This window comes from Platichthys flesus, chromosome 6, assembly GCF_949316205.1.
Source record: "Platichthys flesus chromosome 6, fPlaFle2.1, whole genome shotgun sequence".
NCBI lineage: Eukaryota > Metazoa > Chordata > Actinopteri > Pleuronectiformes > Pleuronectidae > Platichthys > Platichthys flesus.
Window position 1 is genome coordinate 2,634,605 of NC_084950.1, and position 15,948 is coordinate 2,650,552.

The 15,948-nt window shown below is 45.3% G+C and overlaps 1 protein-coding gene across 2 annotated transcripts in view; it reads right to left on the reverse strand.

Moving 5' to 3' along the window:
* Positions 1–15,948, reverse strand: part of kiaa1549la (KIAA1549-like a) — a 76,490-nt gene that overhangs the window by 35,105 nt on the left and 25,437 nt on the right. For both annotated transcript variants that reach the window (XM_062390881.1, XM_062390880.1), the window contains exons 2-7: positions 15,396–15,948; positions 13,798–14,634; positions 12,614–12,729; positions 7,442–7,664; positions 5,135–5,268; positions 3,675–3,843 (exon numbers count right to left, since the gene is read on the reverse strand). The exon at positions 15,396–15,948 is cut by the window's right edge and continues 188 nt beyond it. In XM_062390881.1, the coding sequence (XP_062246865.1) occupies positions 3,675–3,843; positions 5,135–5,268; positions 7,442–7,664; positions 12,614–12,729; positions 13,798–14,634; positions 15,396–15,948 (2,032 nt within the window). The remainder of the gene's footprint in view (positions 1–3,674; positions 3,844–5,134; positions 5,269–7,441; positions 7,665–12,613; positions 12,730–13,797; positions 14,635–15,395) is intronic.

Consider the following 15,948-nt stretch of genomic DNA (forward strand, 5'->3'; position numbering starts at 1 on the left):
CCCCCCCCCCCCCCCCCCCCCCCCCCCGTCTGTCTCGCTCTCCATCCCATTCATCTGTCAAACCATCCGTCCTTATTTCCCATCTGCCTCGGACCTGACTCCTGCGAGCTGTCGGCCGAGCGCTTTGTTTTAGCTCCAGTGGACATCTGACTGTCGGCCGCCTCCTCCTCCTCCTCCTCCTCCTCCTCCTCCTCCTCCTCCTCCTCCTCCTCCTCCCTGAAGCAGCTGTGCAGGAGCTTCTTTACATTAACTGAGCTCCTCTCCTCCCGTCCACACCTGAGTCCAAACAGCATCGACTCACTGATGTTCAGACTCGTGTTCAGGGTCAATGTCTCAAATCGAGTGGATTCATTCCATCAACACACCGGCTGGGAAAGTGTAGCTCCAAATATTTCAAAGGAGGAAAAAGCACTTAATAAATCAGGCACAAATATTCTTTATAGATTTGTTTTTATGGTAAAAGTGTCCAGTGCAGAAGCTGGAATCTGCAGTTGCAGAAACAGGCAACTTCTGATATATAAGCAAACAACACAGGCATGCAAGGCTGTTTGTGTTGCATGTTAATGTTCAGGGGACGAATCCCTGGAGCAGCTGAGTCACTGTGCTGAGAGCGAAAGATGTCAGGTGTGGTTACAGAGCAGCAGGGGCTGCAGAGCGGCAGGAGACCAGGAGTCACGGCTGGTTTTTAACCTTTATCCACACAAGCTTAAAGTCATAAACACGTGAATAAGGTTTGGGAACAGTCATGCTTTCACAAGGGTTATTTGTTTTAACCCAAACCATGAACCCTCCTTCAATCTAACCAAACTTCTTAAATCTCTACACGAGTTTCAGCCCGATTGGTCACTTGGATCGAAACCTAATTAGCTTTTGGAACTGGAATTTAAAAGGCTCAACAACACATCGCCTCCTTCTCCTGGATATCGGCAAAATTTCTAGACGAGTCAGCATCAGCGACAGCCAATCACAGCACAGGATGGGTTGAGGGCAGTATATAGAGGGGTAAACAACATCAACAAGCATGGCAGAGAGAGCGAAGAAACCCATAAACACAGATGGAGAGCAGACGGTTTCTCCTGCTGAAGGATCGTGTCGTGAGAGTCTGACTGAAACGTGTGTAATAGCACTGGGAACACTGGGAGTTTGTAAGTTCTACCCGTGTTTTCTCCAGATACTTCCTCCCACAGTCCAAACACCTGCAGCTGAATTTAATCGTACATTATAAATCGATGTAGAGTCAAAGTCAGTATTCAGTCCGTGATCAATGTGTTTGCAGCAGTAGACGCCCGGACCGTTATCACTGATGTGTCATGAACTGTTTTATCATTTCACACGATTCAATAACCACTCATTGCTCATCGTTTCCTCAGCAGGAGACGCTGTGTGTGTGTTTGTGTGTGTGTGAGCAGACTGCCAGTTTTTAAAGGTCTGGATGCGACAGTGAGAAGAGTGAGGTTCGAGCCCCTCGGCTGATGAGAGCTCACACAAACAGATCCTAATCAAATCTCAACGGGCTAAAAGTATCTGGTTCAGGGGCCGTGGCCGACAGACTGCCCGGGGCAGGAGTCAGACGATGGGGCTGTACAGCTGTTTGCCCTTTAAGAGGCTCGCAGATGGCATCAGAGGCTGCAGTGGAATACAAACCCAGCTAATGGCGCCTCCTCTGTGGCTCTTAGGTCTTTCACTTATGTTTGTAATGTCTTTTAATAGACGGAGCTAAAGAAAACAAACACAGCCTGTGTGAGATGCTGACTTATCACGTGACGCACAGGAAACGAGCTGAGGAGTGATGGAGCCGAGGCAGAAGGAAGGATTCTTTAATTCTTATATTTAAAGAATAGAGTTGAACCAAATCAGAGGAAGATTCTGGAACATTAACTCTGATCCATCAAGTTGGACGAGCGACTGACAGAGAGTTATATCCACTGAGGTTAAGGTGACGCCATCAATATCCTGCATTTGTGCACTAGCAGCTATTTAGTTTAGTTTGTACGAATAAAGCCACCGATTCTTTACTGTACAGAAACCTCAAGATAATAACGATTAATACTAATACTGATTATCACAATGTGTTTATGTGCTGAAAGAGAAAGAATTTCCTCGTAACTTAAACTGATTTCATCATTTCATCGACTCACGGTCTTTTGTAGAGGCTGCATTGTGTGCACTCCTGTATAGTTTGATAAATTATTAATTTAATCTTGAGATATCAATTTAGATTGATATAAAAAAAGCTGTTTTAAGATGTCACATGTAAGAACCAAGACCCAACAACCTTTAAATTCAATCAAGCTGCACCAAATTACACAAACTCATAGATATTGTTTCTCTTTTATTAAGATCCATGAATTATTTGCTGGGAAATCAGTGAAAATGTTCAATGTAGAGCGGTGAAAACTTGTCCTCGTTGGCAGAGGTAATCAACAGAATAATTCAAAACACGATTTGTAAGGAGGATGAACCAGATGAGACTATAATCGTCTGTAGGTTCATCTCCACTATTGTCATCTGAGACATTGCTTATGTAAAATCATTGATCACTGCAGCTGTTAACACGTAGAAAAAAGTGCTTTATTTTGTAGGAGAGCGTAGAGTTTCCTCCTGTGGTGTAAACTCTATCTTCTCACACGATATAGAGCGATCTGGAGTTTCCTCCTGTACGAAGGTCACACATGGACTCAGTCATTAATCATCTGTAGTGGATCCAGTGGTTCTCTGCAGACACAGGGTGGTTGAGGGCAGTCGACACAAGGTCATAGGGTCGGAGCCCAGCAGAGCACAGCTACACAGGCTGTTATGTAATGAAATATAGAACTAAAATAAAGAGATAGAACGCTTGTTATCGTCCAGTTCTAAGGACAGAAAACAACATGAATGTGTTGGTTTATTTGTTTGATGTTCAGCATGATTATGAAAAAAGCTGCTGATCTGATTTCTATGAAACTCGCTGTAAGAATGAGAATTGGGGCCGAGAAACAACCAAATCGATTTTGGGCGAAATAATGTTTTATTTTTTCTCTCTTTCTTTAACTTTAGGAGATTTTTCTTTAATTTTCACTGATTTCTCAGAATAGTCAGAATATTTCTCGAAAATATTTCATGGATCTTGAAGAATTAATCTGACATTTGGGGAACAGTTACCGATGAAGGAGGTATTATCATAGTTTTGTTTTAATTCAGACTCAGCTCGATAACACACTTAGTTACATTTCAGCCTTTCAGATTAGTAGTTTAAGTTTTTTGCTTTAACAATATTTCGCAGTAACATTGAAAGAGACTTAAAGTCGTATGATTAAGAAAATAAACCCCGACCAATATGGATTTTTGGACTCAATGCCAATACTGATATTAGGGATAATACAGATTAGTAAAAAGAAAACACAAATACAACCCAACAAATCTAAATTCTACATGAATTTTTTTAATGTAAAATGTGAAATTAATTTACATCTTTTTTGCTGTTTGATCTGTAAAATAAAACGTTTTCATCATCTCATACCTGCAACTTTAGACACTGATTCCAGTAAGACTGTTAAAGCTCAAACTGGCCGGGCTCTATGAAACAATAAGGAATTTTAAATATTCATCATCTTTGTAAATGTTTCATGAGAGAGGAGGCGTGTTGAGCTTGTTTGTGAAACCCTCTGTGATATAAACAACGAGGAAGCACTCACGCTCGGCGATGACGAGGGGGGGGTAGAACAGGAAGTAGCCCACCAGCTCGGCGGTCAGCTGGTTGAGGAGGCCGCTGGAGATGGTCCCGTTGAGGACGGCGTCCTGGTTCTTCACAACGTAAACCAGTGAGACCGCCGGTGAGCCCGGCTCCTGGGACACACTCTGGATCTGAGGGGGAAACACACCCGAGAGGTTTTAATATTTCATATCAATCAACCAATCAAATAAATCACCGCGGTTCCCCCACAGGTCCAATATCCACATTATGATTCTATTCTTTATTTATAGCAAACACGCAAACAGGCGGCTCATGAATAATTCAGACGTTCATACAGAAAAATCTAAAGCTATCATACCAAACGTCTGAGAAGGCCATAAAAAATACATAACCCAGCCCCCGACACATTATGACACTTTGAGCGAACAAGCTTCTTTCCCTCTATAATAAGAGCGGCTGACGCTCGGAGAACAATGAGACTGAGTCACTGGAGTAAAGTGGAGGATGATAGACGATATATATACGCAGAATTCCCATCACATTTTCTCCACGAGCATTAATATTTCACAGGATGAATTATGAACGGACCCTGACTCTGCTCGGTGAGACCTGCTCACTTAGACCGAGTGAGGCTGAACCTTGACAGGCGGAGGGAGAGAGAGAATGAGGGACAGAGGAAGAGGAGAGAAAACTTTTCTTTTAATGAAAACTTTAAAAATGATTGACTGCGGCTCTTATTTACTCTGACTAATCAGATTTATTTATTTACTACCTTCGCCAAAGAGGTCATGTTTTCACTCTTCTCTGTTTATTTATTTGTTTGTCAGCAGGATCACGTTAAAACTACTGAATGGATTTCTATGAAACTTGGATGAAGGACTGAACAAGAGTCGGGAAAGAACCAAGAACCAGGAACTTGTCTTCAATATTGTGATATTTTTTATATTTTGACATATTTCCCAAAGAATAACTCAAGCAATGTGTGTTATTGAGTGCAGATCTAAACCAAATAGAGCCACAAACTAAGAACCACCAGCAGTGTGTAGATGATGTGGATTCAATAGAGAATCAAAGGTTTAATGTTTCTTCAATAGTTTTAGAACAAAGTCCAAACAAACAAGACAGATTTAGGCTAAATTTACCTGTTGGGCTTTGGCTGAGGTGCAGTTCTTTACAGAGTCTCACTCCGATTGAATTAATTTAATCTATTTAACTATTCTATTTCCTCTGCTCACGTTCCACTGTGGTTTACCCATCAACCTGTCTGTATAAATAAAGAACTATCATTGATGATAAATTACAGGATCCATTGTTAACCAGGTATTTGTGCAGTAAAACGTTTGCATGGTTAAAAGCAACAACAGTCCTCATTCAAAAAGCTGAATTGCTGTCAGAGTCCATTCTTTACCCGGAGCTGTGTTCCTCCTGTTAGCCTGGTTAGCATGCTACGTGCTGACGTACCTCCACAGCCAGCCGGTTGTACGTCTCCAGCACTTTGTCCTGAGCCTCATCGAAGGCGTTCTCCAGCCGCTGCTCCAACATCTGGACGAAGCTGCAGGAGTAGATGTTGTCTGTGGGGCCGACGAACCTCAGCACTGTGGAGCGAGAGAGGCAGATTCATCCTGAGTTCTTTATCAACAGATCTTCACACACCAGAGGAAGACATATACACACAGTAAGTTTTATAAGGACTGTAAGAGTAGAGGTTGATCCACTGAATACTGCGGATAAAAACTTTTATTTTACAGGATAAACAATGTATTTTGTTATATGTTTAATTTCAATATTATTTTTCAAAACTTTGTCGTAAGGGTTTGACTTAGATCTTAGAAATCATTGCCATTGTTTTGTATTTTTTCCGATACATCAATATTGAAAATGAATAACTCCCTAATATCAGTTGGTCTCTCATATTGAACTGTTTGTTGAACATTGATTTAGAAAAGTCTGACATCTTTGCTTTGAAAAATTACATGTTGTTTAAAAGTACAATTATTTATATGTAATTTTAATTAGTTGATTTAATTAATTTACTTGCTAGTAGCTAATTAATCAGGAGTTCTCAAACCCTCTAATGTCATATATTAATATATTGAGAGCTCATCGAGATCAATAGTAACCTGTATTTAAAATTATTACTGATGTTTGCTCCACATTTTCCATCAGTGCAAGTCAAGTAGTTATTTTCATATATATGTATTTAATCATTTATCTTATTAGTTTAATTCTAATATGTCTGCAGCTCCAACTGCAGTTTCCTGACGTCAGAACCAGGAGCTGAAGTTCTGGGACGAAGCTGGAGGAAGAGGAGTTATTCCAAAACCACAACAATCTACTTAATCAGAGTGGAATCTATATCTGGGTCTGGATTTTGGGTATTAAAGAAAGTAGCGCTCTGGATAGACGTTACACCAGAGAGAGAGGATTATCACCGCTGTGGAGAATGAGAGCAGCTCGGAGAGAGAGAGAGAGAGAGTCGCCGGTCTGCGTCACACGGCTCCACACCGGGAGGAGCAGGGTAAACAGTATTGAGTCCATCAGTGGATTATAGAGGATGTTATTAAGGTTGTCTGTCAGTGCAGTCGCCCTCTGTTCCCTCGGTTCCCTCTGTTCCCTCTGTTCCCTCTGATCCCCCCCGTCTTCTCTGCTCTATGTGTCTGCAGGAAGTGACTCTGCCGATCCAGCTGCTGATCCCATGCACTTTGGGCTGTGTCATGGTGAATTGGCAGATCCTGTGTATTTATGGTTTATGGTTTATTTTCTTGCTTCTTGCATAAGAACATGGGGAGAGTCTGGAGTGTTAGGCTGATTCCTTCTTTTGATTTTGATTATCAAAGCCACATTTCCAGGAGGAGAATAAACATATCGATCTAATAATAGCAGGATCTCTCTCTGTCCGTCTGTGGCTCCAGAACCGTTCATCTCATCCCCCTCACACTTGACATGTGCATTGTTTATGGCCCAAGGAAGTGCCGTGCTGGATATGTTCAATATTAATAAGCCTTGAATAAGAAGATTCTCCATCGAGCTTCACTGAACAGGGAGCAGCTCGTTGTGCAGCAGCCGAGGCCTCAGGGGTTTGTGTTCCCAAGATTTAGTAGAGACTCGATAATATTGCTTCGCTAATGATCAGAACAACAATAACAATACTCTAATAATCACACTTCTGATTGACATACTGCAGTTTTTTAAAGGATGAATATATGGTTATTTTTAATGTTTGAATGAGCGTTTATAAAATGTGTAAAAAAAACAAATAGAAGCTTTAAAAGCTGCAGAGCTGAATCTTATCTGAACACACTGAGCGAGACATGAATTCAGAATTTAGGAAACAAACAAGTTTCCAATGTTCCAATCTGCAGATGAATCGTTTTTTCTAATAATTGCAAAGATTCTTTTTTTTTTCGATGGTCCCACAAGAGTCGAGTGTGTGTGTGTGTGTGTGTGTGAGTAATGTGTTTTTTGAAGAGGCTTAAGAGGCAGACCAAATGAATGGAACAATTTCCCTTTGCTCTGCAATCATGGGAGTCTGTGTGGGATTTAGAGAATCAGAGACGAGTGAGGGAAGAGCAGACATGTAATCAGAAGTTTCTAATTCGGTCTCTGCTCCGCTCTTCCCCTGTGTCTCCAAACTCCCTGTGCTCTCGTTCCATGTTCTCTCTCTCTCTCTCTCTCTGCTCTTCCTCCTCCTCCTCTCTGCACAGCTCTCACATCATCATCATCATCATCATCAAACCGTTTTTTCTCCCTTATCTTCATCGCCTCTACCTGTTCTCAGCTGCAGGTGAATGCTCGGCGTGGGCATCCAGGCTGCCACTGGGACCAGCACGGCCCTCACCAGTGGCATGTGCTGCCTGACGTCCGACAGCAGTTTGTCGAAGCCGTACACGTTCAGCGCCTCGACCACGCGAGAGGCCACGTGGACGGTCTTCCCGCTGGTGACGTAGTAGACCAGGCTCACGTTGTGGGGGCTGCAGTCGTCATGTTCCACCTGAGACGGAGGGGAAAAGGGAAACGTGTCACATTAACACCTGGTGGTCCCGTGTGGGCGTGTGTTCCCGACTCATCCAGAGGACGAGACAGTGTGAGGGAGGAAATCAGAGCGGCCGTGAGACGGGGAGGGAAGCAGCTCTCTCTCATACATGCTGCACTCCAGCTGTGGGTTTAGATACAAATACTTCAGACTATGTTATAATCCCTGTTTAAAGCCAGATCCGACCCCAGGCAGTTTCTGGTTGAACCTTCGTCATGAATCTGACAAACTGTGTCCTGGAAAAACACACAGACAACAATCAGTGGTGAGTCAAGGCTTGTGTTAGTGGAGCTGCAGCCCGCCCACCTGCCTCCACTCCATCGTCTCTGAGCAGCTGTTGTTACTATGGTTCTCTCCTCTTCTGTCCTCTGATGTCCTCTCCTCTTCTGTAATGTTCTGTCCTCTCTTCTTCTCTCCTCTTCTCATCTTTCCTCTCTTCTCCTGTTTTACATTAGAAAACTTCACCTTTCCTTTCCTTTCCTCCCCTCTTGTGTACTCTCCTGTCTTGCCCTCTCTTCCTCTCTCCTTTCCTTCCCTGTCCTCATCTGTCCTCTCTTCTCATCTTTCCTCTCTTCTCCTGTTTTACATTAGAAAACATGTCCTTTCCTTTCCTCTCATCTCATCTCCTCCCCTCTTGTTTACTCTCCCGTCTTGTCCATTTTTCCTCTCTCGCCTCCTCCTCTCCTTCCCTGTCCCTCTTCTGTCCTCTTTGCCCCCCTTTATTATTTTCTGTCCTCTCTTCTTCTCTCCTCTTCTCATCTTTCCTCTCTTCTCCTGTTTTACATTAGAAAACATGTCCTTTCCTTTCCTTTCCTCTCATCTCCTCCCCTCCTGTTTACTCTCCTGTCTTGCCCTCTCTTCCTCTCTCCTTTCCTTCCCTGTCCTCATCTGTCCTCTCTTCTCATCTCCTCTTTTTTCCTCTTCTGTAATTTTCTGTCCTCTCTTCTTCTCTCCTCTTCTCATCTTTCCTCTCTTCTCCTGTTTTACATTAGAAAACTTCACCTTTCCTTTCCTTTCCTCTCATCTCCTCCCCTCTTGTGTACTCTCCTGTCTTGCCCTCTCTTCCTCTCTCCTTTCCTTCCCTGTCCTCGTCTGTCCTCTCTTCTCATCTTTCCTCTCTTCTCCTGTTTTACATTGAAAACATCACCTTTCCTTTCCTTTCCTCTCATCTCCTCTTGTTTACTCTCCCATCTTGTCCATTTTTCCTCTCTCGCCTCCTCCTCTCCTTCCCTTCCCTGTCCCTCTTCTGTCCTTTTTGCCCCCCTTTATTATTTTCTGTCCCCTCTTCTTCTCTCTTCTCCTCTGTTTTTCTCTCTTTTCCTGTTTTACATTGAAAAACAACCCCCTTTCCTCTCCTCTCCTCTTCTTCTCCTCTGCTAGCTGGAAGCCCCTGGCCATCTTTGTTTCATTCTCCTTCTTAGTGAAACCTCATCTCATTACCTCTCCCACTCCTCTGCTCTTGTTTTCCTACCAACAACAAACAACACAATATATACACACACCCATATATACACACACCCGCCATCTTTACTCCTCATGCGAGCTTTCACCAAAGCTTCAGCCTCAGCTCTTTCTCTTTATAAACACCTTTTACCAGTTCTTTCTCTCAGCTCTTTATTTTTTAATTATCCTCAGCACCTCGTTCTTTTCTTCCAGCAGCTCAACCTTTGAGTTTTGCATTTCATTAGAAAAACAGAAGCGAGCGTTCAGATCCTTCAGGTTGAGACTTAAACCTCAAATGGAACGAGCGAGGAATTCAATATTTTAATTAATTTCTTCCTGTGAGCTTTAGAAACACGATCACATGTCACAGTGCGTTATGAGCATTCACGGATTGTTTTAGTTTTAATCTCTGCACTCTGGAGAACCACGACCTTGACCTCGACCTCTCCCTCTCTCTCTCGCTCTCTCTCTCTCTCTCTCTCTCTCTGCAAGCTGCAAAACTGAACAAATCTCACCAGCAAATTATGGTCAAGCGTATTACACACTAATAACATCCCATTAAATTCTGCTGTATGCTAATTCCACGCTGCCTCACAATCCCTGTCCCTGCAGGAAATTCTCTTCCTGCCTCTGGACCCTGTCTTCATGTCACAGCTTTAAAGCACTGGACAGTTTTATACCTTGTTGTTCCCCTGGCTGCTCAATGGACGCATCCAGATTATCTAATAACAGTGGACGTTATCTGATGGAGAGGAGGACAAGTGAGGAGTGGCTTTGTTGTGTGTGTGTGTGTGTGTGTGTGTGTGTGTGTGTGTGTGTGTGTGTGTGTGGCAGGGGGGGTAGATGAAAGTGGACTGGAGCTTAGAGACACTGAGTCACTCCCTGTGCAGTGCTCACAAACAACTGGATAAAAATAGAAGAAGCAGGCGGATGCAGACGGAAGACGGATGGATGGACAGAGACATGAAGGGAGGCAGGCGGAGAGGACAGGTGGACGGAGGGACAGAGACATGAAGGGAGGCAGGTGGTGGATAGGTGGACGGAGGGACAGAGACATGAAGGGAGGCAGGTGGAGAGGACAGGTGGACGGAGGGACAGAGACATGAAGGGAGGCAGGCGGAGAGGACAGGTGGACGGAGGGACAGAGACATGAAGGGAGCCAGGCGGTAGACAGGTGGACGGAGGGACAGAGACATGAAGGGAGGCAGGTGGAGAGGACAGGTGGACGGAGGGACAGACAGAGACATGAAGGGAGGCAGGCGGAGAGGACAGGTGGACGGAGGGACAGACAGAGACATGAAGGGAGGCAGGCGGAGAGGACAGGTGGACAGGTGGACGGAGGGACAGACAGAGACATGAAGGGAGGCAGGCGGAGAGGACAGGTGGACGGAGGGACAGACAGAGACATGAAGGGAGGCAGGCAGAGAGGACAGGTGGACGGAGGGACAGGGGAAACAGGGGCAGCTGGCAGGAAATCAATCGACTCCAACCTGGATAGCAATCAGACAGAGGGAGGAGGCACTGAGGGAAATGTAAATATTGAGGATGTACGAAGGAGAGAGGGCGAGAGGGTGATTGTGCGAGGAAGAGGAGGGACACGGAAGATGAAGACGAAGCATTAACATAGACTGAGACTCGGGCTGAACCAATCACAACAGAGACGAAAAGCCTGATGAGGAGGGAAACTGAAATATCACTCGACAACACCGCTGTGACAGAGTGAATAATTCATTCTGCGTTTATCTCCCATTAGCATGTGTGAGTGTACGTGTGAGAGAGAGCGAGCATGTGTGTGTGTGTGTGTCTGTGTGTGTCTGTGTGTGTGTGTGTGTAATAACCTCTCGACGCTGCCTCACTGTAATTTCAGGTATTTTCTGTTCAGACTTGATTAGTCACCGCTCTCTGCTCGTCTGCAGCCTGGTTCAGATGAGTGGCAGCGAGGTGAGCGAGAGCAGAACGCGTCCGATACTAGAGACGAGCGTAAATCATGTGAAGAGCCAACAAACGTAAAGATTAGAGTTTTATATCCCCCGGGTAGAAAAGCACTTTGACGTGTAATTCACATGTCGACCTGATGCAGCTGTTAATGAGCACGGACTGTTAATAAAGACGGACACGCATCTCCACTTCCTCCAGTGAGATTGAAGCCAAAACATCCCAGATACGAGGGCTGCCATCTTGTACTGGTGATGTCACTTAGAGCCACAGGTCCCGGCGATACGACCAATCATGAGTCGGCCTCAAACTTATAAGAAATACAAACATGATACTTAAAACAACAGAAATCATCTTTGCAAAAATCAAATATTTAAAGTGTGACCTTTAATTCGGTCCAGAAGACATATACTGCAGCCAGCCACCAGGGGGCACTTTAGATGATTTGGCTTCACTTTTGGGAGCCGTCATGTCGTCCATCTTCATATTCAGTCATTTGAATCGAGTCATGAACTCAAAACTACAATGGGTACGATTAACTTAATAAATCCTGTAATTTAATGTCTCTGCAGATGCTGCTTTGTAAAGTGTGTCCCCTTCAGATGAGACAACTTTGTCCTTAACCTGTGTTTAATAGCCACAAAGATGAATTCACTTGCCACTGAGCATTTACCAGTCCCGGCCTGTGGTCACGGGCACCTCACCAGCATTGCTTGATTTAAAATGTTTTTAAAACCCTGATGAAGCGTCTCCATGCAGCTGATAACAGACCTGTTTCTACAAATGCAACATGTCGACATAAATCTACTGACCACCAAGACATTTATCACCCACTGTGACCAGTTCCTTCTGTCCCGTCCTTATTACCTGTTTACTGGTCCTGGACGTGTGGGTAAAAGCCAGTGAGCTGCGTTTATGAGCCCGACAGACAGAGCTGGAGAGAGAGAGACCGACAGACGGAGGTGGAGAGAGAGAGAGACTGACAGAGGTGGATAGAGAGAGAGAGACTGACAGACGGAGGTGGAGAGAGAGAGAGACTGACAGACGAGGGTGGAGAGAGAGAGAGACTGACCTGAGAGAGAGAGAGAGACTGACCTGAGAGAGAGAGAGAGAGACTGACCTGAGAGAGAGAGAGAGAGACTGACCTGAGAGAGAGAGAGAGAGAGACTGACCTGAGAGAGAGAGAGAGAGACTGACCTGAGAGAGAGCGAGAGAGAGAGACTGACCTGAGAGAGAGAGAGAGAGAGAGACTGACCTGAGAGAGAGAGTGAGACTGACCTGAGAGAGAGAGAGACTGACCTGAGAGAGAGAGAGAGAGAGAGACTGACCTGAGAGAGAGAGTGAGACTGACCTGAGAGAGAGAGAGAGAGAGAGACTGACCTGAGAGAGAGAGAGAGAGACTGACCTGAGAGAGAGCGAGAGAGAGAGACTGACCTGAGAGAGAGAGAGAGAGAGAGACTGACAGACGGAGGTGGAGAGAGAGAGAGACTGACAGACGGAGGTGGAGAGAGAGAGAGAGAGAGACTGACCTGAGCCGAGGCCGTGGAGTCGTTCAGCGCTCGCTGCAGGGCGTGGCTCAGCCCTTTAGACAGATTCTGCTTCAGGATCAGGTCCAGGCGGTTCCTGCGCAGCTCGATGGACAAAACTGTGAAGGAAGAAGATGTTCAGAAGTGCATTGGTGACAGAATAAAGATATATCGATAATGGAAAGGTTTTAATATTGGTACGAGGATCAGGGTCTAATTTAAACACACTTTAAATAATCTAAAATTAACAGTTCCAGGCCTCAGATCCAGATATTCAACGTCTCACTGAAGAGTATTTCCTCAGGAAGATGTATGAGTGACTGAAGCCTTCAGTAAAAACACTGAACATCTCTGACTGTAAATCACAGGCTCGGATCTGCAGCTTCTCATTAATCCCACTGTTTACACTCCAGGAAACTCTGCCCTCTGTGCAAGATCAAATTAATTTGTGTGCATGTAATTACAGCTTGGTCACACAATAGGTACATTAAGTGCCTAAGCTTCTCAAATGGTATTTAATGTGTATTCATTATTGCTCTGTAATAGTTTTTTCCACTGGAACACAAAGCCTGACTGAACCCTGTGTTGAACATGTTGGAGGTAAATTGATAAGAAGGAAGAACCTGGAGAAACAGTAAGTTCTCTTTTATGAGAACCACTATGACGCAGCGTTAGAGCCACTTGAATAAAGACGAGAATAAAGACATAATTAATAATGTTTTCATCACTGCTTATTTTCCCCACCCAGTCGATTGAATGTTCCATCACAGTGAAAGAAATCAGTTTATGGAACAATCTCAACAAAGAAACCAAAGAGTCTAACATCATATTTTAAAAAAAACAATTAAAGCCAATGAAATGTGGTAATTAAGATTTGTTGTGTTGTGTTTTGTTGTGACAGGTAAATCATGTTGTGAGTTTCTTTGAATGGTTTCAAAATTAATTATAACTACCAGTCGGATATTAAACTTGTTTTGTTTGGTCGATGAATGAAAACAAATATATATAAATAAATATTCTCATAATATAACAGTTTTCTATTAACTACAATGTTATTCTCTTAATATTACAACTTTATTCTAGTAACTTTTCATTTGAAATCTCCTCCCAACAGATTATTAAATATTCCACGTCATTAATCTCTAATCACGTCTTCCCATCATGATAACAGGCCACCAGTCTCATACCTGTTCTGACCCAGTACTTCTCGGTCACGTTGCACGGTAGAGGACCGTCCTCTGCACTGGTGCTGGATGGAGGTTCTGTGGTTGTAGTGGGAGGTGGAGTGGTGAGCTCCAGTGTGAACACAGTGGTGACAGGTGCCTTCGTTGTGGTGGTTGTAGTGGGAGCAGTGGTTGTAGTGGTTGTTGGGGCAGGTGTAGTAGTGGTGGTGGTGGTGGTGGTGGTAGTAGTAGTGGGAGGAGGGGTGGTGGTAGTAGTAGTAGTGGTGGTGGTGGTGGTTGGAGGTACTGTGGTGGTGGTAGTGGGAGCCGGCGTGGTGGTGGTGGTGGTTGTAGGCGGAGACGTGGCCTCTGTGGTCGGTTTGAGACTCGTCGTCTGCTGCGCGGTCGTAGCGGCGCTGATGTTTGGTGGTAGCGTCACAGCGCTCCCGGTGGTCACCGCCTGCATCGTCACCTCACCGGTGCTCCCAGGCAGGGTGGTCGTTGAGGTTATGGTCGTGGGTATCGTGGTCAGCTGAAGGCCTTCACCGGTCACCAGGTCCCGGCTCGTGATGTTCTGAGCCGTGGTGGATTCTGGCGGCGTCTGTGCGGTCGCCGCGGTGGAAACCGGTGAAGCTGACATGGTGGCGGTGGTCAACAGAGGCATCTGCATGGTGGTGCCGGGGGTGGTGGTGGGGCGTGAGGTGTTTCCGGTGCGTGCGGGCACAGTGGTGTTCCACTGGCGGGTGGAGAAAGGGCTGGTGACGTTGGCGGGGAGCGTGACGTCGTGGTCGCCCACCGTGGACAGGAGGGACTCGGGGACGGTGGGTTGATCCCAGGCCGGCAGGTTGTTCACCGGCTCGTCTGCAGGTCAGAGGTCAAAGGTGTTAGAGGACAAGAGGGTTGTGGACTTGTTATGTTTTTATAAATATGAAGTTTATTTTAGTAGTATATTCGGCTGTGCCACTGAGCTCCAAATTCATTACACACACATCAAACCAGGTTATCACACCGGCCGACAGGTTCCTTCATTAACACAAACACACAGTTTAGTCTGAATGGATCTGGACGGTGACATCGACCAAGCGTCCAAACGACAAAAGCAGCTTCCAAACAACTTTGGTCTCAATCCAGAACATTTCTCCAGCGCTAATAAACACTGACGGGTCCAAATGTGTGTGAAAGTGAAAGTAATGAAATTTATTCAGAGCTGAAAATCATCACAGACGTCGGCCAAAAACTGTAAAGGCCGGTGGATTGGATTTTACTGAGCTCTGTAAATCCAGGTTTGCTCCGCATGGACTAACAAAGAAGAACAGAAGAACAATCTGAAGCTCAACTCATTTCTAATATATTATAATTTTAACTCCAGCTGTTCTTGATTCTGTAGATTCACTTGTTTTAGTTGATTTAAATTATTTATCAACTTCATTCTGTTTGTATTCCTAAGGCTTTTACTTTCGCTCTTGCTTTTGCTTTTTAGACAATTTTACAATTTCTTATTTGTTTTTTCTTTGTTTCTTGGACTATTTAGTTTATTCTTTATAGTCTGCTCTATTGTAAATCAATGTCCTCAATGTGTTTGTCCAGAGTTAAAACAGATGTTGAATGAATGAATTTACAACCTGAGCCGAAGCTGCCGTTGCTGTTGGAGGAGTTGCTGTTGACGGCCACCAGAGTTACGTTGTTCGACCCGGCTGTGGGACTGCTTCTGTTACTGGGTGGGGGGGATGAGGAAGGCAAAGACGGGGCCTTGGCTGCAGAAGAGGAGGAAGAGGAGGAAGAGGAGGAGGAGGAAGAGGAGGAGGAGGTCTTGGATGACGATGAAGAGGAGCCTCTGGTCCAGGCAGCTTTAGACAGCAGCCCTAAAGGTTTTCCCACAGCTGGAGCCTGGAGCTCGGCCGTCTCCGCCAGCATGGTGAGGACTGATGAAAAGGCCGCCTGCTCTCTGCGGCCCCCCCCACGCGTGTGCAGCCCCTGCTCCCCCAGCCAGGCGGCCGCCTCCCTGGGCATGTTTGGCAGGTCGCCCCCCTCCCTGTCCACTGGCCTCCACTCAGCCCCGACCTCAGCCCCGACCTCAGCCCCGACCTCAGCCCAGGCACCGGCTCCTCTCAGGATGCCCGTCTCCGCAAACACTTTGCCCCCTGCTCCGGGACGCACCGCGGCTTCTGTTTCCGT